This window comes from Aquarana catesbeiana, linkage group LG03, assembly GCF_042186555.1.
Source record: "Aquarana catesbeiana isolate 2022-GZ linkage group LG03, ASM4218655v1, whole genome shotgun sequence".
NCBI classification, from domain to species: Eukaryota; Metazoa; Chordata; class Amphibia; order Anura; family Ranidae; genus Aquarana; species Aquarana catesbeiana.
In genome coordinates, this window is record NC_133326.1 from 169,735,157 (window position 1) to 169,759,029 (window position 23,873).

At 39.7% G+C, this 23,873-nt stretch overlaps 1 protein-coding gene across 5 annotated transcripts in view; it reads right to left on the reverse strand.

The window, feature by feature from the left end:
* FRMD4A (FERM domain containing 4A) overlaps nucleotides 1-23,873 on the reverse strand; it is a 566,280-nt gene that overhangs the window by 88,541 nt on the left and 453,866 nt on the right. For all 5 annotated transcript variants that reach the window (XM_073619521.1, XM_073619519.1, XM_073619520.1 and 2 more), the window contains exons 8-11: nucleotides 12,261-12,344; nucleotides 11,496-11,561; nucleotides 8,724-8,781; nucleotides 880-966 (exon numbers count right to left, since the gene is read on the reverse strand). In XM_073619521.1, the coding sequence (XP_073475622.1) occupies nucleotides 880-966; nucleotides 8,724-8,781; nucleotides 11,496-11,561; nucleotides 12,261-12,344 (295 nt within the window). The remainder of the gene's footprint in view (nucleotides 1-879; nucleotides 967-8,723; nucleotides 8,782-11,495; nucleotides 11,562-12,260; nucleotides 12,345-23,873) is intronic.

Below are 23,873 nucleotides of genomic sequence, written 5' to 3' on the forward strand. Positions count from 1 at the left end.
TTGTGGGTGCAAGCCCCATTGTAAACAATGGGAGGCTGACAGCTCCTACAGCTGTTTGTGGCCGCTCACATGTAATTGCTCATGGAGTAATTACCTGTGAATAATGGGTCCTGGATGCAGACAGTCTGCATCCAAGGCTGATCATTTGCAGGTAATTGCTTCATGAGCGAGTTATTGGTATCTGTCAGCCTCCCATTGTTTTCAATCATTCATATTTACGACTGATAGCCTGTATTTTCTAATGATAATTTCAGTCGGTCATGACATTGCAGAACAAAACAGTGTGTGAAGCACTTACTGCAATCCCTAGTACTTATATCGATCACAAATCGCTATGTGTATAGCCACTGTTTTAGTCATGTTAAAAAAAACTGTGTATCATTTTTGTGCTTCCTGCTCCTCTTTTAGGTGCCAGTTAAGTATTTGTAGGTCAGTTCACCATAATCCTTCTCTGGATTTCTGCAAGTCATCTCAGTGTCATATGTATAGCTACACACTCCCGGAATCTTCTAGCAAAAACAGGCCACATATAGCAAATAGTCTGAGATGAAGCAGTGGCTCCAGTACCAAGTTTCTTTGAAAAAAAACTACTCCAAGGACTTCAAAACACAGAGTCACAGACCTAGAGCAAGTATGCAGGATAGGTGTTCCAAGTTAACGCTGACTTTCTTTGCAGCATGCTTGTTCCAGGCCAGTGGCCAATTTTTCTAGAAATAGCCAGCCAGTGGATGGATGATTGTGCATTCAAGCCAGAAACAGCCAACTACAATTCCAGAAGAAAAGTGAGCTTCCTGTATTTTTCTCAGCACTCAAATACCAAAGCAAAACATCCTGAACAATACTGAACTCTGTAATTTTTTTTTATGATAAGACACATACCTTTCGTGGTTTCACTTTATCGTGGTGATCATATTGGAAAATACCTTTGTAGCTAAGTCCCAGCCACCAGGGAATTCCTTGTTTATCCTATGAAAAAGGAGAATGTTCATAAGAAATAAACGGTAGAAGCGGTATGTGATAAAAGATTTATAAATTACAAAACATACTTGTTTATTGCAGTAATCGCTTTACTATTGTCTGTGTACTCCAAGAAAACTCTTATGCCTCGTACACACGGTCGGATATTGTTCAGACATTCCGACAACAAAATCCATGGATTTTTTCCGACAGATGTTGGCTCAAACTTGTTTTGCATACACACAGTTGTCAGAAAATCCGATCGTTCTGAACGTGGTGACGTAAAACACGTACATCGGTACAATAAATGGGGCAGTAGCCAATAGCTTTCGTCTCTTAATTTATTCTGAGCATGCGTGACACTTTGTGCGTCGGAATTGTCCACACACGGTTGGAATTTACGCAAACGGATTTTGTTGTCGGAAAATTGTATAGCCTGCTCTCAAACTTTGTGTGTCGGAAATTCCGATGGAAAAAGTCTGATGGAGCCCACACACGGTCGGAATTTCCGACAACAAGCTCCGATCGCACATATTCCGTCGGAAAGTCCGACCGTGTGTACAGGGCATAAGAGAGGCAAAAGGATAAATGTGCATTAAAGTAATTAAAGTAGTTGTAAACCTTTACATATACCCAGTGAAGTGACTGGCCTCAGGTCATACACAGAGGTGAAACAAAATCCTCCTACTTGTACTTGTTTATCTGCAGTCTAATCTTCTCTACATCCATTCAAAGTCCAGTTTATTTAAAGCTTGTGTGAGAGTTGAGAAAAAAGGGGGCGGAAAGCTGAAGTTACACTTTGCAGAGCTCAGTAAGGAGAGCTCTGAGAGCTGATTGGAGGGAATGGACACACCTCCTTTCACATAGCACACAGGAACAGAGCTGAGACTGTCATTTGCCTGGAACTCCAGGCCCTGTCACCATTTTTCTCTTGGTGTCAGAAAAATTTGTCAGAAGTGATTCATGCTGATATTAGGGGAATGAAGCAGCAGACAGAAATGACACTTAGTGCTCTTATTAGAGACATATACACACTATAGAGGGCTATGCTTTGTTCAAATTTCATGTCTGAAGTTTACAACCACTTTAAAAACTTAAAGGGATTGTAAAGGCAGAAGTTTTTTTTTTATTATCTTTATGCATTCTATGTGCTAAGATAAAAAGCCTTCTGTGTGCAGCAGCCCTCTCAGCCCACCTAACACTTACCTGAGGTCCCTCTCTGTCCAGTGATGTCCACGAGTGTCTCAGATGTCTGAAATTCTCCTTCCTGATTGGCTGAGACACAGCAGGCTCCCACTGCTGCCAATCAAATTCAGCTGGAGCTTGGAGTCCGTGGTACCATAAATCTAGGTTCTGTCCCCAGCCCCCAAACACCACTTCAGGGACTATCCTAACTGACCACAGACACCTACCACCTTACACTACCCAGTTAGTCTAAACCAGCCTTTTTCAACCAGGGTACCCAGGCACCCTGGGGTGCCTTGATGTTTCTTCAGGGGTGCCTTGGCAATATGGCAAAAAATTGCCCAAAAATTTATGCAAGCCAGCAGATGGATCAAGCCTGCTTTTTAGTTACACGGGTTTTCATTGTGCACCATTTCAACCTTCCGGCCACAACCGGTGATGTCATCAGTGTTGATAAGTAGGGTGTTGAGGGCCTGCACAGAATCCTTGTTTGACCCTCCCCTGTCCCTCTCCGTCAACACTGGGGTCACATTAGCTGAATGATGGAGAGAAATTGAGGGAGAGGAGAAACACTGGAATACTAGTTGGTACTAGTGTGCAAAAGTGTATTTGCTTTAGAAGAATAAATCACCTCTAATGTCGGGTGTCCTACAAGTGTCGATGCTGCCGCATTATGTAAAACTATTAGAATAGGTTTTTACATTTTAGAATGGGGTGCCTTGAGATTGTCCACAATTTTAAAGGGTGCCTTGAGACTGTCTCTAACTTTAAAGGGTGCCTTGATTGAGAAACACTGATCAAAACTGAACACTGATCAAAACTGAACAAGACCAACCGGAGAAATCCACAGCTGAGATGGGTTCTACCATTTTATCAATAGACACCATGTTTAGACCCTCTACAAGGACCCCAAATGGCCAACGACCACCCCAGCAGCAAAAAAATGATAAAACAAAATCATCAAGGTGGGAGGGAGGAACAATTTTCAGTCTGCAAGTGAAGCCCCCTCACTCCTCCCCTCCAAATACTCTCTCTCCTGTTCCTCCCCATTGCTCCATCTGCTCAGCCAATCAGGTAAGAGTCCTGACCTTTCATACCCTAACAACCAATTTAACCCACTACTGTCAGGTTTCTCTTCCACCCTGTACTGTATGCCCTTTGCTTATTCACTTCATTCAAAGATCCGGGCATGCCTGTAGACCTGAAGAGCTCACTGTGCAAATGTGGATTGACAATGTTCATTAATTTTGCATTTGGATGAATGGGAAAAAAAATTGTGGATGGGCGAGGAAAGGCATGCATGAGCAGTGAATGGAGAGACCAGCGCCAACCCCAAAGCCAACACTGATATCTTTGCACAAACCCAAACTACAGTAGGGCTGTTAAGTGACTGCCTGCTTACAGAGACAGTATAGAGGTGGCCAGTCTTATAAAACAGAAATCATCACCCTGCTGCTAGATTTGACAACGCTCTAATAAGTATTCATGAAGGATTTGCTGCAATAATAAAGGGAGTTAGAAACTCTGGTAAAGAAGGAATTGTCATAAGATTTGTTTAGAATTTGTTCTGCCTGGAGTTCAACTTTAAAGCAAATTGTCCATTACCATTAAACACAGTGTAAAAAGGAAATGGTATTAGGGAAGCCATGTCTGCACTTACACTGTAAAATTATTATTCTAGACTTGTGCATGGCTCTCCTACATGATAAATATAGTCCTGGGATTGCTGGCTCCATTATTCTACAAAGATTAAGACAGCTGTCAGCATAGCTGTTAGCAGGATAGTGTGTCATGAACACTTATAGACAATGCTGCATGAAAGGGGAGCCTAGACATGGAATAGTGAAGACAGACAGCATGTGACAGCACATCACCTATATTCCTTTGTTATAATGATGAGTGCTACCAACTGCTGCTGTACAGAAAATAATCATTGTTTTATAGGTGCAGTCAGATAGCTGCGGGCAGTCTGATAAAAGAGTATCTAAAGTATAGGTAGTTTACTTCAATATACAGTGAAAGCTGTAGGAAGCTGTGTCAAAGCAATTTATTGACATTGTGCAGTCTGTTAAAGTGTTAGCATTGCCAAAAAAAATATTTTTTTAGGTTTAGAAAGGATAAAATATCTTTCAGTTTATTTCTTACTGTCTGAGATTTCCTTTCATTTCCTGTTCCAGAGCTGTAGAAGTGAGAGGAAGTCAGGGGAAGCCCCTCTCAGACAGTTGTCACAAGAACAGTTGTCCCCATTAGAAGATTTCCCCTCACCTTTTCTAGGGACAAATTAAAAACTCCATCCACTTTGGTGGGCCAGGACAAACAGAAAGGGTGATAAATCCTACATATTAATAATCTTCACAACGGCAACACTTTACCCTATGGAGTTAAAGCGGAGTTCCACCCACTTTTGAGAGGTGGTCTTAAACGAAAGACCACCTCTCCACCCCTCTTTTTTGGATAGTAAAAAAATTTTTTTTCTTCTATAGTACCTTTTTATAAAGTACAGGCTGTACTTCCGATCCATCCGGTCTGCAGCGCAGGACGTCATATCCTCGCGTGCGTCATATCCTCTTGTGCGCTGTCTTCTGGGACCTGTGTGTGTCCCAGAAAACAGCTGGTCATTAACAAAGCGCCGCGCGATTCGCGCATGCACAATAGGAAATGGGCAGTGAAGCCGCAAGGCTCCACTGCCAGTTTCCCTTAATTAGAATGGCGGCACCTGCACCTGATCGGATGGACGGGGCGGCCTCCGGGGGGGGGGGGGGCGAAATCGCGGGCTCCCTGGACAGGAAAGTGTCTTTATTAAAATCAGCAGCTACAGTGTTTTGCGGGTGGAACACCGCTTTAAGGTACCGATGATTGGTCTATACGTAGGGGGATCAATTTAAAATGATGAATTTACTATTGTGTGGTGCACAGTAGGCTCTAAATGTAGATGTGGATCTGGTTCAGGGAAACTGAAGAAAAGATAACAAGATTTGAACTGTTTAACATGGATACCAATGACAATGATTTAATTTTTCATTAAAAACAGACTAATTGCTTTTGGTAAAATTGAAGATACTGAGCTCATTTTCTTTCTTTTCCGTTTTTCAAAAACCAGACCGGATTTCTTGTTGAAATGCTTCATGCAGCTCTAGTGAGCAAACAAGCTTCAGAATGTTGAAGGATATTGAAAGGCCAAGGTCTACAACGTCAGGGTGGCAGGCTCTTTCCTCCATTCATACAAAGTCATCCACAAACTAATAATATATAGAGCACATTAAAAATACTGTGGAAGTGACCTATTAACATATAGTATATGTCAAGCTTCACATAAAATAGGCTAATTGCAGACCTTATCAGCAGGAAGTGGACTGCTATGATTAGGAAAGCTTCCCTGTCAGCCTATTGAATATATTATTCAGACCACATAACGCTAGAAATAACTAATGTAAATCCCAAGTGGGATCCCTGCTATTTTCTTATCAATATTTCAACAGCATTCTTTCTTTTTTTACAGATGGTGCTAGTCAGTTAGTCTGAGGAGTAAGTAGTGAGAAAATACGAGGGGTAACAATGTAGAGAGCAAAGGTCACTATAACCCTCAGTTATGCATCCGTGATTTGTGCTGGTAATTAGGAAATGTAAATCTGGACAAATTCTCATGTCAATGTATTGGGGTATACAGCAACAATTTATAAGACTTTGTAAAAGCAAAATGTTGCAATACACTTTATAAAAAATGTTAGTACAGAACAGGTCATGTTGAAAACCTTTTCTTAGTGCAATAGTGGTTGGACCATCGCTTAGGTCTACACAGAACCTTGTCAAGCATGTCACAAAAATCTTGTAGGACATAAAACATGATGTTGGATAGAGGCACTGAGTAAAAGTTTTACCTATTACCCTGTTTCAGTTGCTGTGCCAATGTATTGCTATCACATACTACCCTGTTTCCCCGAAAATAAGACCTAGCGTGATTGTTGGTGAAGGCTGCAATATAAGCCCTACCCCCCAAATAAGCCCTACCCTGTTTCCCCGAAAATAAGCCCTACCCTGGAAATAAGACCTACAAGGACTTTAACTAGGTCTTATTTGAGGGGTAGGGCTTATATTGCAGCCATCACCGACAATCATGCTAGGTCTTATTTTCAGGGAAACAGGGTAACAGCCTTATTCAATAGAGTTTTTATTCCTATAGAGAACTTGACATCCATTAAAAAAATTCTAAGAAAAAAGGCATGCCTACTAACAGCTCCCACAAGGCATCTGCTATTACCTTAATTACCCAGGCAGCCCTTTTTTTTTCACTTTCTACTTGGGGCTAACTTTGCTTATTTTGGGGACAAGGCCTACTCAACTGTTACACCCTGCCCAGTGAGAGCATTTCAGTGCCCAAAAAATGCACTCTCAATGGACATGGGCTAGTAGGTGTGTGGGGCTTAGTCCGAAAGGCAGGGAGGTCAAGACCCTACTAAATTAAAACTAAATTAGAGTGGCATGCAATGGTTTTTTTTGCTGATAAAGGTAAAAGCTGAGAAATCCGGGTTGATTTATTAACGGCAAACAGGCTGTTTACTTTGCAAAGGATTCTTCGCTAAGCTTAGTAAATGTGTTGGAAACTCACTCTGTAAAGAATACCCAATCACATGCAAGGAAATAAAAAAAAAAGTATTTTTGCTTGCACGTGAATGGACAATAGATGTTAGCAGAGCTGCATCCCTTCACTAAGCTAAGGCAAAATTGCCTTGCAGAGTTAACAGCCTTTTTGTCTTTAGTAAATCAGTTCCAATGCCATATTTGCTCTTAAGCTGGGTACACACTACACCCACGTGTTGAACTTAAAAAATACCTGTCATCTCCAGTCAGAGTAGCTGTACTAACCATGCGAGATTAGTTCAGGGATCCCCCCCCCCCCTGCTGAGCAGTTGTGCTCTGACAGGCCCCCCCCCCCCCCCAACCAGAACACTCTGACTAGTACTCTCTGCCATTGGCTGAGAGCGCTGTTTGGGAGTCAGTCGGCTGCTGGTTTTCCAGCATGCTTGTCCAACAGAAGCTGTCCAAATGCCCGGCTTCTGTCGGACAGACTGACATACAAACGGCTGAATATCGGCCGTTTTTTGTGAACTGGCCATTGTATCCCGACATTTGGCCCGTGAGTACCCGGCTTTAGGCAGGACTTTTGTTGTTAAAAGTTCAAAATATTTGACAGGTTCACTTTATGCTACTAACAACCTTTATCGCAGTGGGAAACATTAGTGAATGAAGAAGATAATACATTTTTAAAATTATCTTTGCACGTGAATTTTCACCGTATTCACTAAGCTATAGGAAAATTCCATTGCAAAGTAAACAGCCTATATGCCCTTAGTAAATCAACCCTTATGTCATCTAAACTTTCTGGATCACTGATCCAGAACAAGTACATAGTTTAAGAAAGTCCTAAAATTGTCCTTCTTTGTATACTTACTACCCCCTAACCCTGAAACTTCCCCAGGTAACTAGCATTCTCTGATGACTTATGGTTTTGTAAGTTAGTTAAACTTTATTTTATTTATCCTTTCTAGTTATCATTAATAAAGTACTGAAAAGTATTGTTAAAATATTGTTCACCACAAAAAGGACTGCTTAGTAATGCAGCATCTGAATGATCTCTTCACACAACAGTGTTTTATATTGCAATGTCCTCTAATGAGTTGCTCAAGTAACTAAATTTACATAAGTGTGTAGATACCTGACTTTTACCACTGTAATATATTATTACAAGATGTCACTGGATAAAAATTGGTCCTTGACCAAATTTAAAGAACCCCCTTAAAGTGACATGTATATCTTTGTTTTGTTATTGGCTCCTGCTTCTGTCAGTCAAATCCAGTGAGGAGGGATTGAGTGAGTCTATGGACATACAGAGCCTGGCTCGGGAGCGTGCTACATAAGTGCCTCCATAGCAAGCAGGTTGCTATGGGGGGAATTCGGAGAAAAGGAGGAGCCTAGAGCGCAGGAAGATGAGATGAGGGTCTGCTCTGTGCAATACTATTGCACAGAACAGGTAAGTATAATATCATGTTTGTTATTTTAATTTGAGAAAAATAAAAAAATAAACCTTTACCATCACTTTAAGGCTAGGTTCACAGCTCTGTAGCTGGGAAACCTGTGCAAGTCTGTGTGCGTTCCTGACCCAGAGAAAGAATGCATGGAGGTGCCATTAATTCTTAGTGGCACCCCCAGGCATTGGCACCTGCGTCGTGATTTTGCACATGAAAGCACCAAGCGGCTTGGTGCAGCGCAATTTTAAAAAAAGGTCAGGGACTTCTTTTCCTGCGTTTCTTGTGGGAAGAGCAGCCCACTGAAATTAATTGGCTGCCATACCTGCAAGTTTTGTGCACAAAACGTGCTCTTACAGGTCTGATCAGAGCTTTAAAGCCTAAATCTTGGCCATAGTGCTATTTGTTTGGCTCTATGTGACTTACCAAATATTTTATACAGAATCATTTTTTCATCAAACTATTATATATACACTTGTTGCTCACTTTGGCACCTGATAAAAAACACTCTATTTAAAATTTCAGGCAGAAGCTTAAATTTACAAGTGTTTAGCTTACCTTAACTGCATAATAATGCACTCCATACGTGGGAAGGGATTCTACAATACTCATGTAACTGAAAAATAAAAATCATATGTTACTTATTAAGCCACACTTTCATTGGCTCAGCATACAGCAACTCTAGTCATTCCAGCGCCTTAAAAAGTGCTGATTCTCTAATGGCTGCAAAGACTTTTAGCAGGAAACATTTTGACCTGTTACGGATCACAGTACACAATTGTGTGTGTGTGTGTGTGTGTGTGTATATATAGATATATATATATATCTATATATACACATACACACACACAGTATATACTGTATATATAAAATGTGCCTTTGCTGCAATGCTTTATTCGATATTGCTAACTACATACTGTATTTAATATGGTTGTCCAGAGAAATAGCCAACGAAAAGGTCTAAAGAATGAACCCACAGATGGTGTTTAAAGAAAATTATTTTTTACCTAGCTAACTTTCACCTTTAGGCTTCTTGCACATTAAAGCCTAAAAATGCAGCGTTTTTAGGCATACAGGTGTTTTTTCACTGATATAAATGCAGACTATTGCTTTCAATGTACATATACCCACAGGTGCATAAACGTGTGCTGCGTATAAGACCCCTTTCACACTGAGCCGCCCCGGGCGTCAGTGGTAAAGCGGTGCTATTTTTAGCGCCACTTTACTGGTGTTTTAGTGGCGTTATTCGCCCGCTAGTGGGGTGGTTTTAACCCCCCGCTAGCGTCTGAAAGGGGGTTAAATCCACCCGCAAAATGCCGCTGCAGCTGCGCTTTGCCACCGTGCTGCCCCATTGTTTTCAATGGGCAGGAGCGGCGGAGGAGCGGTGTGTTCACCGCTGCAAAGAAGCTGTTGGCAGGACTTTTTGTGGTGCTCTGCCAGCGCAGCGCCCCAGTGTGAAAGCACTTGGGCTTTCACACTGGGTTTGCAGCTGAGGCTTTTTTTCAGGTGCTAATTTTAGTGCTGTAGCGCCTGAAAAACGCCTCCAGTGTGAAAGGGTTCTAAGTCAGGGGAAAAAAAAAAACAGATATCTGCATTGCCCCTCAAAAATGCATGTGCGGCACAATTCCTTGATATTAAAAAAAGCAAAAAGAATGTTTGCATGTGTGTACACTTACATGCGAATATCAACAAACACGCACAACTACAGGCATGTTATACAGCCCATCCTTAGGTTTTTTTTATGCCAGGAATATCAGATGTTCATACATCAGCACCGTGTGAAAGAGACTATTACTCAGAAATATGGGAAACTATGGTCACTTCAGCTAATATAATGCTTCATTTCTTAAGTTTTTTTTTTTTTTTTTATAGAAATCAGCTGAAATTACCTACAATAGGCAGTCTAACACAAATTGTCAGAAAAAAATTAACTGTTAAGCCAGCCATAGACGGTTCGAATCTCGGCTGTGATCTGAACCATGTTTGGGCAAGCTGAATGTACCCAAGTTGATTGATTGATTAACTTGGGTACAATCAGCCTGTCGGATTTTACATGCGATTATTGCTAGCGGCTGTTATACCCCACTGGGAGAACACAATGGCTCCACGGAAATTATTTCCCCATCAACAATGACTGTGTTGATGGGAGAACTGAGCGATTTTCTGTCCTGCAACCTTTGGCTGCAGGACAGAAAATTGCTCTGTCTATGGCCGGCCTTAGGCTGGCCATACATTATACAATTTTCTTATTCAATTTTTCTTTAGATTTACCAAAACCATATAATATGAGGTCAAACCTAAACACTTTCAATGTGTATGCAATCAGGCAGGCCCTTGCACTACATAGTTGAAGGTAAATCTAAAGAAAATTGAATAAGAAAATTGTATAGTGTATGGCCAGCCTTAGAGAAAAGTTTGGATCTGTTTCCTGTGATGTAATAGAAACAGTTCTTAGAGTTTATACACACAGGCATTTTGTATGTCTAGCATATTTTTTTGCACTTGTGTAGCCTGCGGGGGTTGGGAATAAGGTAAGTATATAACCTTATTCATCATCCCCAGGTAAAATGAGTTAAGGAGATTGAGAACCACTGCAAGGGCAAATCTTTTTGTCCCAGAGTTCTGCTTTAACACATATTAAAACCAGGAATTAGACGTGCCTTTACAGGCCAATTCCTGTAAGTATTCAATGGAATTTTGCTTTAGTTAAAAATAGTTTTTAAGGAAGTAGTCTTCAAATATTATCATACAAACAGGGGTTTATTTACTAAAGGCAAGTCCACTTTGCACTACAAGTGCACTTGGAAGTGCAGTCGCTGTAGATCTGAGGGGAAAATAGAAATGAGTGGAAGCTCTGATGATTTCTATCATCCAATCATGTGCAAGCAAAAGTGCTGTTTTTTATTGTCCTTGCATGTCCCCCTCAGATCTACAGTGACTGCACTTCCAAGTGCACTTGCAGTGCAAAGTGGATTTGCCTTTAGTAAATAATCCCCATAGTGTTTTATGGCTCCGTAACATTTCCACATTAGATTTTGCTATTTGTTCTTAATTACTTTTATATATATATATATATATATATATATATATATATATATATATATCACGTCTTATAAAATTTTCTTGATTTACTACTCTGAACCTGTTAAAAAATTCTGGGACAATGTGTAATACGCTTATATGAGATAACTGTATTACCAGCAACGATGGGAAAATGCATGATTGATAATTGTACAGAGAAAAGCTGCCTTTGTGCCTCTGCATATTGTGCCTAATTATAAATGCAACCCTGTATACATGATATAAACTTATCGGTAACAGAAAACTTACTTTACAATAGCTTGTCCTCTGGTCTGTCCATTTAACTTCTTGTAATATTCTACAACTCTCTCCTCACTGAAAAAAATACAAGGTTTGGATCAATGGTTATTGCTGTGCATACACATGCAGTCAGTTATTTTATGTACATTGGGAGGATTTACTAAAAAAGTATGGTGCAAAAGCTGGTGCAGCTCTGCATAGAAACCAATCAGCTTCCAGGTTTTATTGTCAAAGCTTAACTGAACGAGCTGAGGTAGGAAGCTGATTAGCTACAATGCACAGCTGCACCAGATTTTGGGTGCTTTAGTTTTAGTAAATACCCCCATTATGTCTCTACAAAGTTAATTGAATAAACCACCCAAATCTATTGGGTTTCATACTACATTTTTTTTGTAAAAATAATTTATATAGTACAGCTGTTATTAGGTGCACACATATTATTATTACTTTTATTATAAACTATTGTATAATGCAGTGTTTCTCAACTCCAGTCCTCAAGGCGCCCCAACAGGTCAGGTTTTAGGCTTTTCATTATTTTGCACAGGTGATTTGATCAGTTTCACGACTGGAGTTGAGAAACACTGGTATAATGAATTCCAGTGACTGTTTTTCTATTATTGCATTTGAGTTAATTTATGTGTATATTAGATGTAACAATGTGAAGTGGAATTCTTTTTAATATCTTAGAAATGCAGTACAGATAGATTAAAGCAAGAAAAAAATAAGAAAGTGTAATTAGACACTTTAACATTATTAAATGACTAGAATTATTACCAGTAAGCAAGGGAAGGGTGTTCCTTTAGGGCCTGAGTTGGAAGTGCCGGCAGCTTCTTTAAATCTAATTTGGTAAGTTCATCACTGTTAAGGAGAGAAGTAAAAAAGAGAGTAAGTAATTAACATCTATCTCTGGGAAAATCTTTTATGTTTTTGATAGAGTAGGGAGGGGCTAAGCCCTCTGTCAAGTTTGTATTGCTGTCTCCCCCATTGGGGAGATTCACCCCTCTATTTGTACTGGTGACCATTGTCACTGAAATATAAAGGGAATGGGCAATCTAATATTTTAGAGATGTCCCTAGAACAAGAGGTGAAGGGAAAATTTTCAGTTGGGACATCTGTTGGGGACAACTGTTTAACAACGGAATTTCCATTGCTTTGGGAAATGTACACAAAATTCCTGTTGTGTCTCAGGGGCAGCAAGCAAAGGGAAATTTCCCTAAGTATACGCAGACAGCAAAAAATCTAATAAAATACAACTGATAGGGGTTTTAACCCTTCCCTGTGCTATCCCATAACTAAAAAACACATTTTGGCTATGCATGCTGCAGACTTTGGCAAAGCCTTGCCAACATGTGACCAATTTTCAAATACCTACCAAGTGATGATTAATATGACATCTGTGCTAAGTATAACCTCCTTGCTCAGTACAGGAGGATAGTCTATGAAAGTTCTTCAGTCATTTGCCAGGTTTTCAAAATAGTACAGTGAAGCAAGTGGCAGATTTTCAAGTGACCACACATCCAGAAGGAATAAATTGCTTACTTGAAACTCACTCAAAAATGCTGATTCCAACAAAAACATATTTTAGTTCTTTATTTTTAAATTTAATTGTGTACTATGTAGATTGAGAACCACTGGCGTTTTTTATTATGCTTCCCTGGTTTTCATCTCCCTAGTCAGAAAGTCGCTGGGACAAGAAGTGAGGGGAGTCGAGACACCAACAGCAGTAAGAGACAGGACATGTGGGGTCACTTTCCCAAGCTGAGCAGAGACAGTAATAAATTATCCCTGAATATATTAATGATCTATATCCCTTCCTGGCACCATCGCTGAAGCCCACTGAAAACCTAAACAAATAAAACTTGCAATTTGTTACTCATGTACTGAGCAATGGCACATGCAAGTGGTGAAGGGGCTTTGCTTCCTTTCCAATACCCTGGAAGATGAGGTTCCTCTGTAGGCTTGGACCCCAGGAAAGAGGGGAATGATCATAAAAAGGTGCTCCATGGAGGTGGGGAAGATGGGTCTTACTATAGCCTCTTCGCACATTACAGGCTCAAAGTCACATTTTTATTACTGTTGGTGTTCAGCCTTAAATCTTTCTTGGTAGCAAGGTGTAAAATGGACAGGATCAAAAAGGATATCTCTTTTAAAGTGATTTTAAACCTTTACACATTCCCAGTGAAATAACTAGCCTCAGGTGATACACCGGGATGAAACAAATCTTGCTATATGAGTTGTACCTTTTTATTTGCAGCCTTCTCTTCTCTACATTAATTCAAAGTGCAGAATTTATACAGCTTGTCTGAGCTCATCACACAGCACACAGAAGTAGAGCTGAGGCTGTCAATCATAGGTTGTGTGGTGATGGGGTGTGGGTTGAGTGACCTCAATAGATCTGGCACCTCATCCCTGATTTTATAGAGTATAAGTATGTGGTTGGAGATAGGGATTTTAACGGTTCCCAACAAATGTGTGCTGGAGTTTCCCCCCCTGACACCTTTTTTCTCTTACGCCCCGTACACACGTTCGGACATTCCGACAACAAAATCCATGGATTTTTTCCGACGGATGTTGGCTCAAACTTGTCTTGCATACACACGTTCACACAAATCTTGTCGGAAAATCCGAACGTCAAGAACGCGGTGACGTACAACGCGTACGATGAGCCGAGAAAAATAAAGTTCAATAGCCAGTGCTGCTCATGCGTGGAACTTTGTGCGTCAGAATTGTGTACACACAATCGGAATTTCCGACAACGGATTTTGTTGTCGGAAAATTTGAGATCCAGATCTCAAATTGTGTTTGACGGAAATTCCGATGGAAAATGTCAGATGGAGCCTACACATGGTCAGAATTTCCGAAAACAAGCTCCCATCGAACATTTTCCGTTGGAAAATCCGACCGTGTGTACGGGGCATTAGTGTCAGCAAAACCTGTCAGAAGTAACAGAGAGCAGAGGAAAGAGGCAGCAGACAGAAATCACACTTTGTGCTCTGGATAGAGACAAGTACACACTATAGAGGGCAGTAATTTGTTCATATTTCATGTCAAAGGTTTACAACCACTTTAAAGGTCAGAAGCAGCAACAAAAGCACATTTATTAAGTAAAGTGGAGTAACAAGAAAATCTGTCAGATTTTCATTGCTCTCTCTGTCTTCCTGTCCAGGAGACATCAACACCCTCTCATTTTTATGTCCCTGTGCTACTGGGACCGGAAGTGAGGGGAAATCTTTTTGTGAGGAAACAGACAGCTTTAAAAAGCAATAACATTCTGACTCTTATTTCTCTATTGAAAACAAAAAGAATGAATTGTGCTTTATTACTGGAAGTATCTTTCTTGTCAGAGGAAGCCATCACCTACACAAATCTGAGTCAATCATATTATGTACGTTTGTGTACTTGACAGTCTCCAGCTTCAGTAAATTCACCATTTCCTAAGTAATTATTAGAATGAACATTAGTTAGCTAACAAAGTGTCTGTATCTGTTGAGTGTTACTGGTTTAGATCTTTGATCTTTAACATGTAATTTGGCCATTTCCTGCCTTGTAGGTAACTGCCTAACTATTAATAATACAATAAATAATAATAATAATCAATTATGAGAAATAAGGTAGTTTAACGACTAAATCAAACTTTTTTTTATCTATCTATCTATCTATCTATCTATCTATCTATCTATCTATCTATCTATCTTTGCTTTCTATCTAATTATCTCTCTATTTATGTGTATGCGTGGGTATGCATCTAGTTCCAAGTCTGTAAGAGTTGTATAAAGTTTCCGACGGCTACCCACAATGCTTTTTGAGCTAAAGAATGTAAACTGTAGCGGACTTGTGATTGCTTTGGCAAGGAAGGGATTAACATTTCTACATGTGAAGTCAGCCACTGCAAAGCCAGGCTCAGTGGAATGGGAATTCCATCAAATGTGCTCTGCAGCATGCTTAAAACTGCTGAGTAAGTGTGAATGTCCTTAGTAACATATTTGAACCATTTTTCAAACCTATTAGAGGAGCCAGAAATAACACAGTGGTCATAAAACTGAAAACCAATAAATGCTCAGTTTCACAGAGTGTGTGATTTTCAGCAAGTTGCATTCAATGGGAGTTCTCGTTTTGTTACTTATGTATATCACACAGACTCATTACCAGCTGAAGCAAAAAAGCTCAGAGTGTAAATCGGTAAGGATGAGAAAAAAGGGAAAACAAAAGACAGCTTTGTGTAGTCACAGCCATGTTCTCTGTGGCTTAAAGAAGCCAGGCCCCTATTTACCATCTCTATTGTTTCCTTATAAAAGTAGCCCTGTTATTAGAGAGCTGATATTAAAGGATCATACTTCGCCTATTCTATGTCTCGGCTACACATAATAAAACATGAAATATACTTGTTTCCCAAGTTTATTGATGTTTTTCATTGGAAGGCTCAAAGAACCTGTTTGACTTGTATTACGGTTGAAGCTGGTTTCTTTTGATGAGTTTCTATCTGCTTTTTCCCTTCTTCAGAACAGAATTAGCACATGAGAAGTAGTAGTTTATGGAGCTTTGTGGCTGAGTATATGAAGAACCTTGTTTCAGTGCTAGTGTTCAATCATTATAATTCTGAACCATTTATGTGACTTTCCATCTTCAGGTTGGCTTTTTTATTACCTCCTGTAATTCTGCTATTTACATTGCCTTTAAAGCATTAAAAGCTAAGTCTCCCCTATTTTGACCTCTGCTTGTAACTTTTAAGGAGACCAGTGTATAAATCTCACAGCTGCTTCTGCCTCTGCTGTCACAATTTTTATCCCCTTTGGCTTTAGATATAAGAAATGAATGGAGCTTTCAGCAGGTGGGTTGACTGCATTGCTAGAACTACATACATGTGAGACAGCAATAGCCACGAAAGGGGGAGAAACTACCATTTATATTAGGAAGATCTATTTACTAAAGCTCCAGACCTATCCAAATGTCTTCTCAACATTTACTTAAAACAGAGAAACCAGGTTAACGCATGAATATTGGCCAGTCTGGAGTTCTACCACTGGAGCCTTTAGGTACAACTATGGGCACCTAAAACACATCTTCTGGGATTACATCTATTACACATGCCATCTTGTTACACTGGTCCTAATCTAGTTTACAATTTGATGCCAATAAAACATATATAAGATTATTATATTTCTGCTGATGATGAGAAAAAAGTATGATACAACGACCATACAGGAAAAAGCTACTTCTGTGCCTCTGCAGCCTAAAGACACAGGCCTACTTCTCTGACAAGGCATAATCACACAAAACTGATTGGATTTGTCTTTTCCTCTATGTTTCTTTTAATGTAGAAACAATAGCTACATTTTAAAAATGTCTCTTTCTAGCAGAAATGCTTTATATATAAATCATTTTTTCAATTGTAAAGCCAAAGTATATATTATAAGTTGCTGACAGGCCTACTGTCTTATGGTGAATCCAGCTCTAAGTATTTTACAAGGAAGCTCATACACATGGGATTTGTTTAATGACATTGTCGTTGTCTCTACATGTTATATATATATAGATATACAGTATATGTGTATATACAGTATACAGATCCTACTCTACTGGAAATCTATGGATACAGACCCCAATGGAGCCATAAACAAATGTATGCATTGAGTAACCTTGGATCATTGTTGTCCATTTAGATGTTTTTTACATGAAGAAAGGCCAATATAAATGTTCAAGTAAATCTTTAGTATGTATAGAGTTTAACTCAAAGGACACAGCTGCTTCATTGGAAATTGACCTAGAAGAGAGGCTGTTTTTGAGATGTGTCCACAATGAATACAATATTGATTCCCTCATTAGCAGTACTCAAAGTGTCCAGTATAAATATGGTACCCTACCAAAATGCAGCTGAATGAATCCTTTTAGACATCTATGCAGCTTGATCAGGCCAAATGCTTATACAGGCTTTCTTTGAGGAAACCATTGAGCTGTGTACTTTCTCTGCATATAAATCCCTCAAAATGACTTCCATCTCTTTCATCCCTCACCCATCACCTCCCACTTCAAAATCTCTTGTATTGTTTTCCAGGTCTGTGAGACCAGTGAGTAGAATCTGTTACTTTTATAAAGGTTGGTAAAAACGAGAGAATTTTTCGAGAAACCAAAAATGAGATGTTAAATTTACACCCCAAACTTGTGTGAAGTGAATAGTGTTGGCTGGTTTGCTGACAACTGCTTGAGGATCCTCCAAGCAGCATGCTGTTTTCTAATAGGACTGTATGTATATCTACAAGAATAGCAGGGTAGTTAGTATAGTAGCATTGCTCTAAAGAAGTGTTCTTCAAGATTTATTGCTAGTTTCTTTCATACATATCAGAGCTGTTTACAAAGTAGAGTAGAGTGCACTGTGTAAAGTTGGTTCAAAAGGGTAATTTTTTTATGGGGACTAATGTTATGTTTTAACTCTCACATTGAGGTTGATTTACAAAATTCAAATAGGCTGAACTGGGAAGTTGCACTTTACAAGGGACCTTAGCGAATGTGGTCACTTTTCACTTTGTAAAGAATACCCAATAACATGCAAGGAAAAAACAGTCAACAGGGCTTTATCTCATGCACTAAGCTCTGGGAAAAAATCTCATACAAAGTGCAACTTCTCTTGCAAAGTGAAGCCTTTAGTAAATCAACCCCATTGAGTGGCTTTGTGGTTTGGAGTCTTGACTTACATTACTACCAAAGTAGTATTACCAGTCACAAGGCATTTATTTGTTCCAGGGCATTATAGCAATGCTTAGGACAGCAGTGTGTTAATTTGTGTAGAAACATTAGTAATTTTTATTCTGTACATTGGTAACTAATAGGTGTGGACTGTAAATACTGTCCCCAGGCCACAACAAATGGAATTCCTTCTACTGTTAAATGGCACAAAGAAACTTTTGGGTAATCTAAAAAAATCATCAAAGAAATCATTAAGCACACACCCATTTGCTTGCCCCTGAATTTAACCCTTTACAATTTCCAGCTAGCCCCAAGAAAGCATTTCTTGGATGCAGGCTTTAGGGCTCATACATGACTGCCAATGCATGTGCAATAATCTTATTTTAAAATGTTTGTTGTAATGTACAAATATGTCTGCAATGCTTTAGCCTGTATGCTGTGATGCTACAATGACCAGTATGCTGGACATAGCAGTTTATTGACTCATATGATTCAGCCCAATGTGAGTTAAACATGTTAGAGCGCAGTGACCAATGGACAGGGATTTGAACTGAAGCCTGTCAGTGTGTGGCATATTGTATCTTAGAGTGAGATGTGCTCTGTCACTGCCAGCACCTATATACAGAGTATAACCTGGGAGACTAATACTACAGGCTTGGAGCAGTACCAATCTGTTTCAATATAGTGGTTTATTGGTTATCACTCACAAGAAGCTCAATGAACATAAAGTCTATGTTCTTCTGAGTATTTTCCCCTATTCAGAACCATGCTGGAAGAATAATTAACTTCCTTAATATGATTATTAAACGTTTCAATATTTTAGAAAAGTTTGAGGAATACACTGGAGCTACCAGGTAAAATATAAATGCACAACATTCTTTAAAATGGAATATAGTAAACCACAGACTGAGATTTCCTAAAGTTTGAAAAAACAACATAATGAACAAAATTTTACGAGGTTTGAGGGAACAGGCTCTTCTGATAGAAGCAGGTATTCTGCAAACTTGTTCTAGGGCAGTGATGGTGAACCTTGGCACCCCAGATGTTTTGGAACTACATTTCCCATGATGCTCATGCACTCTGCAGTGTAGTAGGCAAGTCCATTCACTATCACTATGGTTGTTTTCATCAAAGTCCATTCACACAAGGGGGGATTTACTAAGACTGGAGAGTGCAAAATCTGGTGCATCTCTCCAAAGAAACTTTTTTTTTTTTCTTGCTTTTGTCCTGTTTGGGAGATTTTCTTTTCCTTCCTGTCCTGAAAATGCAATAGGAAATCTCTACAAAGTAATAAGAATTTCCCAATTATTTGTCACAAAAGCTAGTACTGTACAATTTTGTACTGTAACATTTTTGAATTATCATGACCCTTATCCAATTATCCCCAGAATAAAAAGAGAGGATGAATATTGTCATTAGGGAAGCAGAATTAAAAAAAAAAGTGTCATGGATTCTAACCCTTTTCTACTCCATTCAAACAAAAAAATTTTTGACAGCACATGCATTTTAACATTTAATATATCAAGCAGAGAAAACCAAGTGCTTTGACAGACACTGTCAAAGTGACAACATGAAATTCTGAATATGTTGCAGTGTGGAATGTATAACCAGATTGACAAATGCATATTGCATCTTGAGATGAAGCCCAGCCTGGGCAAACACCATATATACTCTATAATCACGGCGTTTTATGATAAGGAACCAATACCCGACTGTGCATACATATTTCCATGACTTTTCAAAGAATGGTATGATTTCCTTTGTTGTTTAATTCACAAAGTGAAATGTATATAATAAGATATGCAGTACATAGAAGCTGAGTTCTAGTTAAGTAATCTCTGTAGTCAGGTTTGGACATGTACCTTAAACAAGTCTGTTGTATTTACTCATTTTTTTTCTGTAACTGTGCGTGACAGTCAAAGTGGTATTTTAAGTTTAAATCTTGCCTATGCTTATCACAATTCTCACTGCCTGCTGCACATGACTTGGCAGATAAAATCTTGCCATTCACTAAGTTACTTGCTCTATTTCCCTGCTGCCTGCTGCATTTTGCCCTGAAAACTTTGTTTGTTTAATTTATTTAATGTTTATTACCTAACAATTGATTGCAATTAAAATATGTAAAATGCAGAAATTTCACACTAGGGCCACGCCGCGTCAGAGGTAAAGCGCCACTCCTTTTAGCGGCACTTTACCGTCATTATAGCAGCGCTTTTCAGACGCTAGCGGGTGCACCTTTAACTCCCGCTAGCAACCGAAGAAAGGGTTAAAACTGCCCGTGTTGCGGCGTTTCCGAAGCGCTGTTCAGGCACTTTGGAAGCGCTACCCATGCATTCCAATGGTCAGGGGCGGTTTAAACTGCCCCAAAGATGCTGCTTGCTGGACTTTTTTTCCCTTCCCGCAAGCACACCGCCCCAGTGTGAAAGCACTCGGCTTTCACACTGGGGTGGCATGGGAGGCGGTTTTTAGGCGCTTTACAGGTGCTATTATTAGCGCTAAAACGCTTGAAAAACGCATTCAGTGTGAAAGTAGCCTCAGTTTGGTGTAGTCTAAGCCTTTCATGGATTGTTTCTCATAGTTTGCTGAAGGTTACTGGACTTGACTGGACTGAATGTTACTACACATCCTCATTGCTATTTACACCTATTTGCAGGCATGGTTTTTGATATATGCACAACATAGACATACAAAGATGTGTTACATTAAAGCTGTACTCTGAGCACAAAAACTTTATTTTGAATATATTCCTCAACAGCGGCAAGAGATATAATTTCACTTTGCGTACACCAAATTCATTTACAAACCCAGATATTGCCCTATAAAAAGGGTGCTGACATCATGACTGTGCTGTACATAACCTGTGTTGAGAGCAGAGATGTGGGAGGCACCCAACATTCCCACCCATTACAGAGTTCCTGCAGAAAATTACAGGAGGGGGCAGAGACAAGACCAGTCACACTGTACAAGACTACAGAGCAGCAGTGACCGGTCTTTATTACAGGAATTACCTTCACAGAGGAGAGTTTCATTTGGCCCTAGTATTTACTGTATACATGAATGTGAGCTAGAGACCTTAGATTGTAAGCTCCTTGAGGGAAGGGACTCATGTGAATGTATATTGCATATGTAAAGTGCTGCGGAAATTGACGGCACTATTTAAGTACCGGAAATAAATAAATTAACAAACTAAGGCCAAACCTACTGCCACCCCCATTCTTAGACTATTCTATCTACCCTTGAAAGAAAAGATGCCTATACTTACCTATTTTGAAGCCACTCAAGCCCAGTCACATGATCAGGTCCCAGCACCAGCTTCAGTGTAGTGCACGGGTCTCCAAACTATGGCTCTTCAGTTGTTCAGGAACTACAATTTTCATCATGCCTAGTCATGTCTGTGAATGTTAGAGTTTTACAATGCCTCATGGGATGTGTAGTTCTGCAACAGCTGGAGGGCCTTAGTTTGGACATCACTGGTGTAGAGGAGGGACAGCCAACAATGGCTGCCCTATAGTAAGAGTATGAGTAACGTCATCGGCTAGGCTCTGCAGTCACTGTCGGCTGGCCCTCCTCTACACTGAAACCAGCACTGAGACCCGATCATGTGACCGGACCTGAGCGGCTTCAGAATAGCTAAGTACAGGCATCTTTTCTTCCACAAGGTAGATAGAATAATCTTAGAATGGGGTGGGTGAAGGTTTAGCTTAAGTTATAATTCGAGTAGAATCTCACTGTTAGTAAAAATAGACATGTCTCTTGTATTTAGACAATATTTGCTCATCCCAGAGCTCAGCTTTAAGGCCCCATTCACACTTGTGATTAGGACTATACTGTGAATTCCAACAGGACAAAATTTCAAGGCTTCCAGGAATCAGAATGACAGGTGTTTGCATACAATTGCAGTGGGTCACTGTATACAAAACAATGGCAGGCTGATGGCAGCTGCTGTTTGTGACCACAATTACCTGAAGTTAAGGACAGATGATTGCCCTGGACACAGACTGTGTCCCGGAACGAAAACCACTGGTAATCAGTGGATGTCCAAATACAACCAAACAGCTATTGACAGCTGCAGCCACTGTCAGCCTGTCATTGCTTTGCTACAGGCAGATCATCAACAGCTATTCACAAATACCTGTCATTCCAGCTGCTGGGTGCCTCCGATTCTTGCACTATAGCCCTAAGTGCGAATGGAGCTCAACCCTGCTGCAGGTGGGAGGCAGCCTTTCCTCATTCTGCAGTGATCAGACTGCAACATTGTAACATAGCAGGAAGACACAAGACCAGATGACTCAGGAGGGACTGATCTTTGTCAGACATTTGTAAACAAAGCCATGAACTGCAAAGGCATTTCAGGATTTACATGACTGTGATGTCTCTGAGCTGGCATCTCAGTCCATGAAGTATATCCTGACCCTGGATGATGCCTAAATAAAGATGGCTTTGTCATTTTAGAGAAAAAAGCAGATAAAGACTTTTCAGGGTGAGCACTATGATATTTGTGAGAGGTAATAAATATAATAAACGTTGCCCTCTCTATTTTACCTGGAGACTGTTGTCCAAAGAGTGAAAGTGAAAGAAAATACCAAATTTTGGTTTTCACCAAAAAAGGAACACAGGGGAAATCTTCCAATGGGTCATTAGTTCTGGTGACAATCAGGTATTTTCCTCACTTCAGGGAAATTTCCTCTCCTTTCCTGTTGTGCCTATGGGACAGGAAGTGCAGAGAAATTTCCCCACAGGGGTTATACCTCTGCCTTCACTCTATCCAAAATGAGAAAAAAAATCTTGCCTTCAGGTCTAGTTTAAGCTTAAACAGTTATAGTCTTCCTGACTAACTTGGTGCCTTAGCTGTCTTGGATTGAACTGTACCATCAAGTAACTGCAGATCTGAAGAACACAGAACACAAGAGAACTATAATGAGAGCTGTGCGGTGAATGCTCAAAGTACTTACTACTTGGGCTATACTTTCTTTTCTTGCAGTTGTGTCAGTTTTCTTGGTATGGACTACACATTATATTGAGAGCCTGGATTCAGCCAGCTGTCAAGTGTTTGAACTATGTTCTGTTGGTAATGGCAATGCTGTCAAAAACAACTATCATTAAATCACTGTGACGGGGCCTCCTAGTAAAAACAGCACTGGGAAAAGTACCACAGTCATTTGAGAACTACCTTTGACACTGCTTTCCTCTGAGCTAGGACTCAGAAGCATTTTGAAAGTGTTCTCATTTAAAAAAAAAAGAAAATCCAAACTATGATGGAGTTTGTTCTTAGTTCACCATGGGGACCAAAAAGGAAAAGAAATAAAAAAAAAAAAACATTTATTTTTGAAAATAAGACGGGGCTATTAAATATTTTAGAAAAACTGCTTTCTGCAGTATCCAACCTGTAACCCCCTGATCTTTTTATTTTAATAGCATAACTGCATTTTAAAGGAAAGGAAACCTGTGATGAGAGAATCATAGGAGCTGCCATTGCTGATCTCTCTTTCTGAATGTGCTATTGGCCTGACTGTCATGATGACCAACTCTTTTAGTACTAAATCAGTGAACTGGAACATGCATGAAGATAAGTGCTGACTTTTCTCCTTTACTTTTATTTCTTTAAAGTGATTGTTAAGCCACTCTTTAATCTTATCTTTATATCATCCCCTCTGTCAGATAAAATGCTGCATCCTAGTGCCTGTGCTTTATAAAAAAAAAAAAAAG